This window comes from Halichoerus grypus, chromosome 9 (genome assembly GCF_964656455.1).
Source record: "Halichoerus grypus chromosome 9, mHalGry1.hap1.1, whole genome shotgun sequence".
NCBI lineage: Eukaryota > Metazoa > Chordata > Mammalia > Carnivora > Phocidae > Halichoerus > Halichoerus grypus.
This window is the reverse complement of record NC_135720.1, coordinates 79,857,155-79,871,996: the sequence shown is the minus strand read 5'-3', so window position 1 is coordinate 79,871,996 and position 14,842 is coordinate 79,857,155. Positions and strand designations below refer to the sequence as shown.

The window sequence follows — 14,842 nt, the reverse complement described above, 5'->3', positions numbered from 1 at the left end:
GTACTAAGATTTTCCTCAATCACATTATTTCTTCTCATAACAACTTTTTAAAATTTCTAAAGAGTGGTTCGGTAGATGTATCAATTAACAAAAATATATGAGGATTTTGCTCAGGTCTGTGGTGGTGGGTGGAGAGATATGAAAGGGTTCCCGCCCTTGAGGAGTTTAAACTCTTACAGGAAAATAGGGTAAAGCGAGAAAGTGTTAAATAAAATGTAAGTGCCAAAAAGAGTACAAAGTTCAAAGCAGGAAAATATTGCTGCAGGCTCAAATAGGCTGTTAAGACATCATGGGATCCAGGTGGGACTCCACTAGGAGTGTGAAGTAGAGTAGGATTTGGATAGGTAACATAGAAAAGGCAGGTTTTTCTGGGCAAGAGGGAAAGGCTAGGGGTCAGAGTCCAGGATGAGGAAGGTGTGGTCTGTGTGCAGTGAGGAATGGCATGGTGGCAACAGTGGGATCATGGGTAATGGATGCAATGTTGGAAAGGTCAGGGGGTGAAAGGTCTTAATTGATGAGTTTGGCCTCTGCTCTGCCTCAGTGAAGGTCCTGGCAGGACACAGATGGCTCACTCATTGTGGGGTAATTTGAGCAAAGTTTAAAAAAGGAATTACTTACTAAGTTGTGGGAAGAGTATAAGAGCAACCACAAGGTCAAGTGCAGTACCCCAGGGCTGGTATCAGTGGGGTGCTCAAACTACCCTTAGTCCAGTTACCACGAACCAGAGACAGAAAAGGATCTGTGGAAAGGCTGCTTGACAGGAGCTGAGATGAAGTTGAAGGAGGACAACAGCGTTTGAAGACTTTGCAAGTTGAGGGTGAGGGGAGGTGAGAAATTCACTCACCTCATTCTCTCCTCTCCCTCTGATCTCCTGCTCCCCACTGGCTGGACCTACCTAGGAGTCAGGGCAAAGGATGCACATGACTCTATCCTTACCAATCACCCTTCTGTACACAGAACATGAGGGGAACAGTGGGCAGAGGATATTCAGAAGGGTAAGAGGAAGATGTAGGACTCTTTTGAAAGTCATTGAACAGGGCTCAATGTAAGAAATTTTTCAGACTTATTAATCCAGCAGCAGTTATGCAAGTTAAGGAGGGGAAGAGGTTAGAGGCAGGGAAATCCATTAGGGAGATCAGATTTGACATTCTTCACAGTGTAAATTAGTAAGGTCTTGGAAGAAGTTGTTGGCAAAGGGAATAGAAATGAAGGAACAAATGTGAAAAGCATTATAAAGAATTGTCAGTAATTCATACAATACCAAATTTGTGTCTCTCTTAGTATTATCTTCAGAATTAGATTTCTAAATGTTATAAAATGTATGTAATTTGTGTTTACAGTTTGCCTCTCTTCTTTAATCATTTTATCTAATTACTTTTCCTTGCCTTTTTCTCATTTTGATATTCTTGTTTGATATTCAGTTCTTGTTGAGAGTATAGCTCAGTGCTTCGGTAATTTAGTTTGAGAAATACTAATGCTTTACAGAATACCAAATGAGAGTTCAAAATGCAGGTTGCTCTCTGATTGTATTAGTATTTTCCTGATGTAACTAACAGTTTACCATAAATTCTAAAAATCAAACTATTTAAAAAAATTGTTCTATATCTTATAACTGAAAATACACATTAGATACTTAACACATAGTAATGAATCCATTTTATCTGCAAACATAGTGCCAACATCTATCTCAGTCTTTAGGGTCTATCCATTTCCCCTTTATATACTCATTTATCTTTAGTGCAGTATATGCATAATTTGTCTGTCAGAATAACCTACACAGATCTCAGTGCTGACATAATATCATAAAGGTACAATAGCTCAGTCTCACTCCATTATATGATCTTTCAAAAGTCAAAAGCATGCTGCACTCTATTTTGGGTACTTACCTCTCAGGGAAGTGTCTCAGTTTTATTCTCTGCAGAAAGATAAAAAGTAATTTTATCAGGAGAAAATGTCAACTGAAGAGCTAAAGTCTATTTTCATCCCCTTTTCCCTTTAACTTCACTTCAACCAGCCTGTACAATGCTATTTTGCAAAAATACAATTCTTGTTGGCCTTATCAGATATCTCTAAGCATTTCTTCAACTAACTCTTATGCAGTGGAAACCAACTGAAAAGGGGCAGGGGCTGGAGGCCTGGGAGCTATTCGGACAGTGTTCCAACATACAGCGTTTAGGCTCACCTGCTGAAGAAGATCCAGGTGCTCCTGGGAATTGCTGAAATTTCTTCCAATGTCAAAGAGGCAGAAAGTCTCCTGCTGGCAGAGGCTGACCCAGTCCTGGTATTCCCTTGGGTCAGGGATGCGATCCAGAAAGATCCGATATGCTTCCCACACTGCTTCCTGACACACTGCAATACAGCACAGTTAGGAGCAGAAAATGGCCACATCCTAAGATGATTCCTGTTTCCCCGCCCAAGCATAATCTTAGAACATGGAGTGCTCTTTTATGGCTTATGTGGATACATTCATTTATAGTGCACAGAAATTAATTCATTTAACAAATACATATTGAACCCCTCTATGTGTTACAGAGAAAAATAAAAGAAGGAGGATTAGGAAATATGAGAGAGAGAGAGAGAGGCTGTAGTTTAAAATAGGGCAGTTGAGGAAGGCTTCACTATAGGGTGACTTTTGAGCAGTATGGAAAAGGCCTCAAGGCTGGAGAATGCTCTGAACATTGATGGAACAGCAAAGAGCTCTGTCAGTGTGACCAGGGCAAGGATAACAGTAAAAGAGGATGAAGACAGAAAGATGTGGTGAGGGGAACAGAGACCGTGTAGGGCCTTGTGGACCAATAATCTTCAAACTGGGGCATAGGTACCCGGCTGTATTTAAAGACTTTTCAAGGGATAAAGAGGCACACAGACAATTTAAAGAGAATCAATATCTAGGTCTCATTTTTCCTATCATGCTTTCCTAAAATCCATCCACCTGAGGACACACGTTTCCTTTTCCCCATTCCCTTTGGCCTGCATCCTTCCTCCATTCATCCCTCCCTAATCTTACTGCAGCACAGTGCCTCTAGGTTGCCACACAAAGGGACCATGTCAAATAGTATTGTTGAGGTTAAGAAACCAAGTGAACTCAGTTGAGGGGTAACACTTGTTTTTGCAGCAGGGTGGTTTCTGATTCTTTGCTTTCAACACATTAGAAGAATGGCCAACAGACACATGAAAAAGTGTTCAACATCACTTGGCGTCAGGGAAATACAAATCAAAACCTCAATGACATACCACCTCACGCCAGTCAGAATGGCTAAAATTAACAAGTCAGGAAACGACAGATGTTGGCGAGGATGCGGAGAAAGGGGAACCCTCCTACACTGTTGGTGGGAATGCAAGCTGGTGCAGCCACTCTGGAAAACAGTATGGAGGTTCCTCAAAAAGTTGAAAATAGAGCTACCCTATGACCCAGCAATTGCACTACTGGGTATTTACCACAAAGATACAAATGTAGTGATCCAAAGGGGCACTTGCACTCCAATGTTTATAGCAGCAATGTCCACAATAGCTAAACTACAGAAAGAGCCTAGATGTCCATAGACAGATGAATGGATAAAGAAGATGTGGTGTATATATACAATGGAATATTATGCAGCTATCAAAAAATGAAATCTTGCCATTTGCAACAATGTGGATGGAACTAGAGGGTAGCTAAGTGAAATAAGTCAATCAGAGAAAAACAAGTATCATATGATCTCACTGATATGAAGAATTTGAGAAACAAGACAGAGGATCATAGGGGAAGGGAGGGAAAAATGAAACAAGATGAAACCAGAGAGGGAGACAAACCATAAGAGACTCTTAATCTCAGGAACAAACTGAGGGTTGCTGGAGGGGAGGGGGGTGGGAGGGATGGGGTGGCTGGGTGATGGACATTGGGGAGGTATGTGCTATGGTGAGTGCCGTGAATTGTGTAAGACTGATGAACCACAGACCTGTACCCCTGAAACAAATAATACATTATATGTTAATAACACACACACACACACACACACACACACACACACAACCCCTGCCCCAAAAACACATTAGAAGAAGTCCTAATGGAGTTGACAGCTGACAAATCATTAAAAATAATGACAGATCATGATGTTATTGTTAGCATATAATGCCAAATCTACTTAAAGAATAAAGATATTACTATAACTGGGTGTTATATGCAAACAATGAATCATGGAACACTACATCAAAAACTAATTATGTAATGTATGGTGATTAACATAATAAAAAAAAGATATTACTATAACAAAACTCCCATCTGTTTCCATCTACTTATTTACATTTAAGTTTTCTCAGCATTTAAGGGAAACTAAGTAAAAAAATAGGGATAAAACTGATGCTAAATCCTGTCTCATTTTGGCAACACATAATATGGATAATAAGTAATGGTACATGAACTAATATGAGGAACAACATCAGAGCAACTCCATGTATCCAGAGGCTGAAGCTAATGAAAGTTAAGGTACAGGCCCTTCATTTAAACTGGCCTCTTCCAAAGTCTTTTTCCTAAATTTGTATTTATAAATGTTAGTACCCACAAAACCTGTATTTGATCTTATATCTGTCAATAGAAATTTACTTAAATTTTTTGTTAAATTTATCTATTTGTTTTAATCAATTATATATTAAAAGTAATTATAAATGCAACTGAATCCAGAAGAAATTTCTTTGTACACATAAAGCCTATAGTAACAGGAAATAAATAAAATCTGTAATTTAAATTTATATACATATTTTTGTTACTGAGAAGTATGTAAGAGTAACCACTAACAGACTTTCAAGCATAAAATAAATTACATTAAGATAAGGCTGTGAAGTGCGAAGTGGAGTGGCAATGTGGTTGTATGAAGAAAAAGGATCCCTGTGGCATTTCTTACTGTTGAGAAGAGTACATGAAGGCATGTACTATGGAGTATTTGATCGTAACTATTGAGTAGCTATGGCAGATTCTACTGGATGCATACGAATGCTCTAATTTTTGTTTTATTTTCATTATCGATATTTACAACTCACCAAAAGTTGCATCTTATCTAATTATTTAAACTTATGATGAAAAAGTTCAGATATTAACTGAAAAGCATGCAAATGGGTACATAGTTTAAAAATTATTTTAGAGTATTAAGTGAGGGTAAAAAGTTAGATGACATCTGTCACAAGCACTTATAATATGTTGATTTTTACCTCAGGAGGAATGGGGAGCAATTGGAGGCTTTAGGGCAGAAGCTGACATCATCTGACTTTCTAAAGAAACTCTGCCTGCCTGCTGAGAAAAGGGGTTGGGGGAAGGAACAAGGTGAGAGAAGACCAGTTTGGAGACTCTTACTCCTATGCTTTATCCCCCACTCACTCCCCATTTTTATATGTCTGGATTTTTCTTAACTTTTTGTTTTAAGAGGCAAAGAGAATTCCAGACCAATAGAAGCTCAGGTTATTTACCAGCAGCCACCTCACCAGAACCCATAAAGCCAGGAGCGGGTGCCATCCCCTCCACCTCAAATGTGTCATCGAATTTTCCACCCCTGGGAAAGTAACAGGGGTCAGCACACCTGGATAGCAAGTGAATAGCCTCACCGGGAGAACCCACTTTTGTGAATGTTATCTTTTACCTGCCAAGCAAGGACCAGAGGGTTGTAATGCCTTTTCCAATACCAACAATCATGCAGTCTTTTGATCTTCATGTCTACTCAAGGGTCTACACACAATGCAAGAAGGAAACAACATTTGAATATCTTGAGACTTTCCCAAATCTTAAGAGTTGTGTGTCCAGTCTAAGCGAACCAGTTGCCCTTGCTATTTTTCTCATCTACTTACTCCACACTCTCTTTTGGGGTGTTATTTTGACCTTCCATCTCTCCCCAATGCAATAAAACTGTTAATTTAGCTCAAAACACATTTAAGTGCCAGAGATATAGCATTTATATGTATATAAAATCAAGTAGTGCTGCCTTTGAGGTCTTAGTGTTGGTGACTTTCACTGATCATATCTGTGTGTGAAACATCTGGGAGAACATAATGTGATAATCCATCTATTTACCAATTCAATGTACCCTCAGGCATGTTGCTTTTGGTCTCAGATTAAGTCTTCCTTTTATTTCAGTCCAATTTAAAGCTTGTTTTTGGTGCCTGCATCTTCCTAGCTCTGCTCCTTTCTCTGCTGCCCTTTCTCCTACTTCAGAGACATAGAACACCCTCACCCCCATTAATATCTCCTTTTCGCAAAGGCTCAGAGAACTTTCTCCCTGAAGCACAAATGTCTGAAGCAGCTTAAAGAATTATTTCCCAGAGAGGAGAGATCACAGCCAACACCACAGAAATACGAACAATTATAAGAGAATATTATGAAAAATTATCTGCCAACAAATTGGGCAATCTGAAAGAAATGAATAAATTCCTAGAAACATATAAACTACCAAATACAGGAAAAAATAGAAAACTTGAACAGAACAATAACCAGCAAAGAAATTGAATCAGCAATAAAAAAATCCCCCAACAAAGTCCAGGGCCAGAGGCTTCCCAGGGGAATTCTACCAAACATTTAAGGAAGAATTAATACCTATTCTTCTCAAACTGTTCCAAAAAGTAGAAATGGAAGTACACTTCTAAACTCATTCTGTGAGGACAGCATTACTTTGATTCCAAGACCAGACGAAGACCACACTAAAAAAGAACTACAGGCCAAAAATCCCTGATGAACATGGATTAAAATATTCTCAACAAAATCTAGCAAATTGCATCCAACAGTTCATTAAAAGAATCATTCACCATGATCAAGTGGGATTTATTCCTGGGTTGCAAAGGTGGTTCAATATTCGCAAATCAATCAATGTGATACACCACATTATAAAAGAAAGGATAAGAACCATATGATCTTCTCAATAGATGCAGAAAAAGCATTTGACAAAGTATAACATCCAATCTTAATAAAAACCCTCAACAAAGTAGGGATAGAGGGAACATACCTCAACATCATAAAGGCCATATACAAAAGACCCACAGCTAAAATCATCCTTAACCAGGAAAAACTGAGAGCTTTTCCTCTACAGTCAGGAACTAGATAGGGATGTCCACTCTCACCATTACCATTACTGGAAGTCCTAGCCTTAGCAATCAGACAACAAAAAGAAATAAAAGGCATCCTTAGCAATCAGACAACAAAAAGAAAGAAAAGGCACCCAAATAGGCAAGGAAAAAGTCAAACTTTCACTATTTGCAGATGATATGTAGAAAACTCAAAAGATTCTACTAAAAATTTGCTAGAACTGATACATGAATTCAGTAAAGTCACAGGATACAAAATCAATGTATAGAAGTCTGTTGTATTTCTATACACCAATAATGCAGCAGCAGAAAGAGAAAGCAAGGAATTGATTCCATATAATTGTACCAAAACCCATAAGATATTTAGGAATAAACCTAAACAAAGAGGTAAAAGATCTGTACTCTGAAAACTACAAAATACTAATGAAAGAAATTGAAGATGACACAAAGAAATGGAAAAACATCTCATGCTCATGTACAGGAATAACAAAGATTGTTAAAATGTCTGTACTACCCAAGCAATCTACACATTTAGTGCAATCCCTATCAAAATGCTAACAGCATTTTTCACAGAGCTAGAACAAACAATCCTAAAATGTCTATGGAACCACAAAAGATCCTGAATAGCCAAAGCAATACTGACAAAGAAAAGGAAAGCTGGAAGCATCACAATTCTGGACTTCTATATTACAAAGCTGTAGTGATCAAGACAGTATGGTACTGGCACAAAAACACACATATATCAATGGAACAGAATAGAAAACCCAGCAATAAACCCACAACTATATAATCAACTAATCTTGACAAAGCAGGAGAGAATATCCAATGGAAAAAGGACAGTCTCTTCAACAAATGGTGCAGGGAAAACTGGACAGCAACATGTAAAAGATGAAACTGAACCACTTTATTATACCATACACAAAAATAAATTCAAAATGTATTAAAGGCCTAAATGTGAGACAGGAAACCATCAAAATCCTAGAGGAGGACAAAAGTAGTAACCTCTTTGACATTGGCCAGAGCAACTTCTTAGTAGATATGTCTCCTGAGGCAAGGGAAACAAAAGCATAAAAGGAACTATTGGGATTTCATCAAGATAAAAAGCTTCTGCACAGCAAAGGAAACAGTAGACAAAACTAAAGGCAGAATGGGAGAAGATATTTGAAATGACATATCTGATAAAGTGTTAGTATCCAAAATATATAAAGAACTTATAAAACTCAACACCCAACAACCAAAAAACAAATAATCCAATTTAAAAATGGTTAGAAGACATGAATAGACATTCTTCCAAAGAAGACCTATGGATGACTATAGACACATGAAAAGATGCTCAACATCACTCATCATCAGGGAAATGCAAATCAAACTTACAATGATATATCATCTCACACATGTCAGAATGGCTAAAATGAACAACACATGTTGGTGAGGATGTGGAGAAAGGGGAACCCTCTTGCACTGTTGGTGGGAATGCAAACTGGTACAGCCACTCTGGAGAACAGTATGGAGAGTCCTCAAAAAGTTAAAAATAGAACTACCCTATGATCCACAATTGCACTACTAGATATTTACCCAAAGGATACAAAAACACAGATTTGAAGGGGTACATGCATCCCGATGTTTATAGAAGCATTATCAACAATAGCCAAACTATGGAGAGAGCCCAAACGTCCAATGACTGATGAATGGATAAAGAAGATATGGTACATACATATAATGTAATATTACTCAGCCATCAAAAAGAATGAAATCTTGCCATTTGCAATGATGTGGATGGAGCTAGATTGTATTACGCTAAGTAAAATAAGTCAGTCAGAGAAAGACGAATACCATATGATTTCACTCATGTGTGGAATTTAAGAAATGAAACAGATGAACATAGGGGGTAAAAGAGAGAGAGGCAAACTATAAGACAGACTCTTAACTATAAAGAACAAACTGAGGGTTGTTGAGGGAGGTGGTGGGGGGATGGGTTAAATGGGTGATGGGTATTAAAGAGGGCACTTGTGTTGAGCACAGGTTGTTATATATAAGTGATGAATCACTAAATTCTACTCCTGAAACTAATATTACACTACATGTTAACTAACTGGAATTTAACTAAAAACTTGAAACTTAAAAAAAAAAAAAAGAATTATTTCTCTGGGGCATTGTCATTTATAGGGATTAAAATGTTAATGATGAAACAGGGACCAGTAGTTTTTCTTTAGACATTTTGAGGAGCAGGTTCTTTTGGTGACTGCTCTGATGTCATTTTTCTGACCTCCTGGAGGCTTAGCACAGAGCAGGAGGTGTAGAATCTTTCTGTGATTGGGAGAACCAGAGCACCAGCCCATGTCCCACCAGGAAAGATACCCCATCCTTACCAAGGGTCATCAAAAGAACCCTTGAAAGGTGAAGCATCAAAGGATCTCAGGGCTGGGAGCAGTCTGAGAACTTCTGAAAGCTGGATTTTTCTAACCCTTTAACTTACCTGTTATCTAACTTACAGCACCATCCTTCCCTAAATCTACCAGGAGAGATTTCCACAGGGATTCTAGAGAAATCCGGAACCTTGCCTCTTCAGTCTTCCCACAGTTGCTGGGCAATGCCTGAAATCTGACCACAGAGTCTTAATCTTTCTGCTGAAAGCTACACTGTAGGCTCTTTGGCGATGTGGGAAGAACCCCAGGGAACATGTATCCTGGAGGTCAGGCATACCCTGGGATAGTCGTTCACATTTGTAAGGATTAGGTTAGACCACTGGTATGTAAAAAGCCTGCCACCGTGTTGGGCATGCATTAGATGGAGAGAGGACACACTGGAGTAGGAGTCAGAATGTTGTGTTCTAACCCTGCTCTGTCTCAGTGGCCCTGACTGAGCATGTCACCTCACTTTTTTAATCTCTGTCATGGGGATGTTGGCTATATGTTCTCTAGACCAGTGCTTCTAGAACTTTAGAGTACAAATGGATTACCTGGGGATCTTATTAAAATACAGATTCTGTAAGTAGATATGGTGGGGTGAAAGTAGGTCTGCATTTCTAACAAGCTGCCAGATGCTGGTGATGCTGCTGGTCTATGGACAACACATAGAGAAGCAAGAACTAGGATACCCTCTATCTTAAACTTTCTCTAAGGCATACATTAATGTGAAAGAAAAATCTAGCTTTTGATATTGAGGTTGGGACAGAGGCGGAGGGAGAGAGAAGAAGAAGGAGGAGGGGGAGGGGGAGGGAAAGAGAGGGAGATACAGAGAGGGGTGGGAGGTTTGAAGGGAGTTTGCCTGGGTAGGAGCACATGGTTCCCCTGGGAGACTACCAGAAACAAAACTTGCCTGTCTTGAATTTGTGCTTTGGGATGAGTGTGTTTATGAGTCTACCATGAAGCTCAGAACATTTTCATTTGTGTTACTTTAAGCATTGGAAAAAGAAATATCTCAATATTCCATTTGATTTGATGAATGTGGCAGCTTTCTCTCCTAAGTTTGAAAGATGTCAAAAGATAATTTTGTAAAAGCAGCAACAAAAATAATAAGTATGTTACCCTGTCAAAGGAGCACCACTTTGTAGCTAGGTCTTATTTCTTGTTTCTTTGTGAACCAATTTGTTAGACTTAAGAAACCCATGCTGATGAATAGTAAAATTTCATATCACCCAGGGGCAGCCATAAAGATAATGGACTGTTGTTGCCGTGGGGAGAAAAACAGTGGTTTGTTTCATCCAGGAAAGCAAGAATGAAAAAGGCAAACCTAATCAAGAATAAAGAATAAAATACAGAGTTAAAAATTTGGTTGCAGCAATAAATAGTCTATTTTATAAATACCTGCGATGAATCCTATTTGTGAATATCATGAAGAATTAGAAGTTAAAGCAGTTGTGCTCATATTCAATGTGATGCATATGCTATATATTTCACTTCCATTCATGAACAAATAACATGAAATTTACCAGTATCATTATCTGATCAATGTGTAGCCACATTCAAAATGAATAATTTACACATTATTGTCTTTTCTTTGCATTTCCAATGGCCTCTTTGCCTCCTGTATCCATCAATAAGCATTTATTCAGAAACTGCTATGCAGAGGTGCTATGCTAGGACCTCAGAATAATAATATAGTGTGCTTGATTTTCAATGATTAGAGTTCTCCTTCTGACTGTGATCCAGTACTTGTCATTTCTCTGTAGGTGTGGCTTCTGTCAGAAAGCAAATGTCTCTTCCATATAAAATGAGACATATGAAGAACATAAGGCTTGATATTTTTGAGACTGTTAGTTATGCCTCCAAAACCCAGCAAAAACTCCCCAGACTAACTCAACCTTTGTACATTTTACAGATGTAGATACTCAAGAACTTTGAGGATGTTGGTATCATGAAAGGGGTTCTCTGCTGCCGTAATTTGCAATACATCACAGGCTAGAATGGAACCAGCACATTCTAGTTAATGGGCTTAAAATAGAGCAGGTTGACCATACTTTTTGGAATGGAAACAAATATTGTATGTGATGAAGGTGGACCTCAGCAAACCCCCTCACTTTCACATGTAAGATGAATTGAGTTTAGGCTTCAGCTAGCTAAGATATTTTGCATTATTCGGAGCAACCTGGGGGGATTTAATAGTATCTACTAAAGATTCTTTTTTGTTTTGTTTTGTTTTCATTTAAAGAAGAAGCCATGGCGACTTTTTCATCTATAGTAAGTGAATGACAAGGATAGCCACTGATGGCTGTGGCGTGACTGAACTCCATAATGATTCCCGAGAAGGCCACAAGAATCCTGTTATGCTGTCTTGGGGTGAAAACTGCACTGTAACTCTGCTGGAAATCACAGAATTGTGTGGTAAATCCTGTTAACACCCCTGCATTATATCTTGGTAACCACTGTTAATTTGTAACTCCTCTGCACTTGGGTGTGCCTTCAGGTTTCCAAACCTCAGAACTTTTTGCTGGATCAGCAATAAACAACTTAAACTTAACAAGAAGGGAGAGAGGATCTGGATTGTAATGTTGCTTTTGAAAAATGAAATCTTAAGTGATAAATCAACTTGCTCAGATTCCTGACGTTGCAATCATTCTGTGCTTCTTACTCATAATAATAACATTAAAATTCAATATTGGGCTTTGGCAAAAATAAAACAAAGAGGTAATACCCAGATGCCAAGGCCTTCTGGTGACTTGTTAAATGCCTTAATGGTTCTATGTTGCACAGGACATTATTTTAAACATAAGAGGAGATATCTACCATAGTTTTGAATGTTTACTATTCACCACTCTCAGATTAGTTGACTTATTTATATACCCCTTGTGACTAAATGAGAGATTCTGGAAATTTGGGGCTAACGAAAATGTATGGATAAGTGAAAGGGAAGGGATAAAAGGAATGAGAGGCTAAACAGGTTCCATCTCTTTCCTTACCTCTCAATCTATAATAAGCTTGAAGACTGGCTAAAATCTGTTTCATGGATTCCTGTGGACAGACTTTAACACCAGTTGGGAAAAATGTTGACCTTTTTGTTCGACGCTTGGCCAAATCGAATATTCGTTTCATGGTTGACACTTTGTACATTTTTGCAGTACTTTCAGATGTTTCGATTCTTGGGGCATTGTCTATGTCTTTAGATTCAGAATGGTATATTTTAGTGGAGAGATCTGTAAAAGAAAGATTGATTTCCTGATGAATATATACATTGATATATGTGAAATATATGATAAATGAATGGAATAAACTAAAAGTTATAATCCTCTGATTTATTCAAGTTCTACTTTGGTGCAACTGCCAAATTTCAGTGACGAGGCATTTTCAGAAATAAGGGAATAGCATAATGAGCTGATCAAGTGTATTTTTTTTTTTTTTTTTTAAAACCAACATCTCAAATCATCTTGCCTTTAGGAACTGCCAAATATTGAAACCATTTCCCACACATCTCTAAAAATCACTCCCCACTTAGCACTCAAGCCTCCCGAGAGATGCCTCTTTTGATAGACATTATAATTCAAGTGGGGAATGATAGCACATTGTGGTACCCAGAGGTGCACTCTGGATGAGGAAGTGGAGTGTTTCTAGAAACCCAGGGGGGAAATGCAACAAAACAACCTTCCTGCCTATTAGTGGCAGCCCTAGGATTTCTGTATGGCGGGGCTCAGAGGGTGGCACAGTGAAAGTGAGTTGGGGCAAGAACATGTGTTAGAGTTGACTTTACAGAGCAAGTAGGATATTTTATGGAGGGAGGTGAGAGGAAAAATGAAGGGGAGTACGAAGACATCAGGTTGGCAGAGGATTTCACTCCTTGAGCCATTTCATCCCGCTGGCACTGCTGTATCTGTTAGGGTTAGGTCTAGACTTCATTTTTAACTCTCTGGACCTTTCATAACAATAACTTACATCATTGAACACTTCTTTACTTTGAATTTTTTCATGTGTGTTCTATTATTTCACAAAAACTCTGCTATATTCATGAAACAGATATTTTTCTCGGTTTACCACGTGGTAGGGCACCGAGATTCGGAGGTGTCAGGGCCAGTTAGCAGTGGTCAGACCTTGATTCCTCCTCTCCCACTCCACCTCTTTCCTTTTATCTGTCTTCCATTTAAGAAAACAACAACTGATGAACAGTTGGGACCACTCACTATGGCCCCTTGAGACCCTAAGCATGTGGCTTACTGAGACTTATATTCCCACTTTACTAAAGAAGGGCCTCAAACTCTAATCTTCTGGCACAGACAAGGGAATCAAGCAGAAATCTAAGTAGGGTAGCTGTGGAGCAACTCAAATCTTGCCACAAAGCATAAAAGTCCCTCCTTCATTACAGGGGGTGGACCGAGTCCTGTAGGAATACCTATTCTCTGGCATTTTGAGGAGTCTTAGAATACTTTGTCAATCTTGGACAGTGATAAATTCTTAGGACTCTCCAGGAAGAAAGGGAGCATATGGATTAATTTGCTCATCCAGCTACACATCAAACCAATAAATCATAATCTCTGAATGGAATGCAGCATCAGCAACTTTTGAAGGTCCCTAGGTGATTCCAATATGCATGCAGGCTTGGGAAACCACTGTTTTATGGATCTGTAAGGGCACTTCAGGTGAAGAGTAAAGACAACCCATCTCAAAATGGCTTAAACAAAAAGGAAGTTATCACATGGAAAGGAAAGCTAACAGTAAGGAATGCCTGGTGAAAACAGAACTCCCTAACTCTGTCTTTCTGCCATTCTCTCATTTCCTTTTTCAGTCCCCTCATGTGGTGACTTTATCTGTAGGCTGGCTTCCACCAAATTAAACTTGCTTGCCCTTGTTCATTTTGAAAAATAACCTTTCCCTAAAGTATGGGTGACTTACGTCATGTGTCTAGACCAATACCAGTTGCTAAGGAATACACCAGTGCTGCTGGTTTGAGTTGAATGATTACAGAGCAGGGGACTAGAATTACCCTGAGTGGTTCATTCTAACTGTGGAGGTGGTCAATTTTCCCTGAGTTAGGCTGGCTGCATGGCAGACTGAAAGGTGCACACTGAACAATGGCAAGTGCAAGAAGGGGATAGGAGCTGAGTGTACAGCCATTAGTGCCCACTGCAGCTAGTAAAACGGGAATTTTAGTTTAGGAATGTTAATTTTTAATAACCTTTCAAACACTCACAGATTTCAGTGTAAGTCATAGAAGAAGTTTTTGTAATTATATTTCAATTGCCACTAAGAATGGAAGAAAGAATGTGCATCACTAAATAACTCTAGGCCTATCCAGTATGGTAAGCACAGACCATACCTTGGGAAACTGTGCTCCTCATACATCCTGCACTTTTCCATTCTTCTCACAGTGCCTA

The 14,842-nt window shown here is 38.8% G+C and overlaps 1 protein-coding gene across 1 annotated transcript in view; it reads right to left on the bottom strand.

Annotated features, from left to right (window-relative positions):
* IMPG1 (interphotoreceptor matrix proteoglycan 1) overlaps window positions 1-14,842 on the bottom strand; it is a 125,120-nt gene that overhangs the window by 88,755 nt on the left and 21,523 nt on the right. Inside the window, 3 exon segments of the mRNA XM_036085614.2 lie at window positions 1,887-1,915; window positions 2,183-2,349; window positions 12,440-12,673. Of these exon segments, the coding sequence (XP_035941507.1) occupies window positions 1,887-1,915; window positions 2,183-2,349; window positions 12,440-12,673 (430 nt within the window).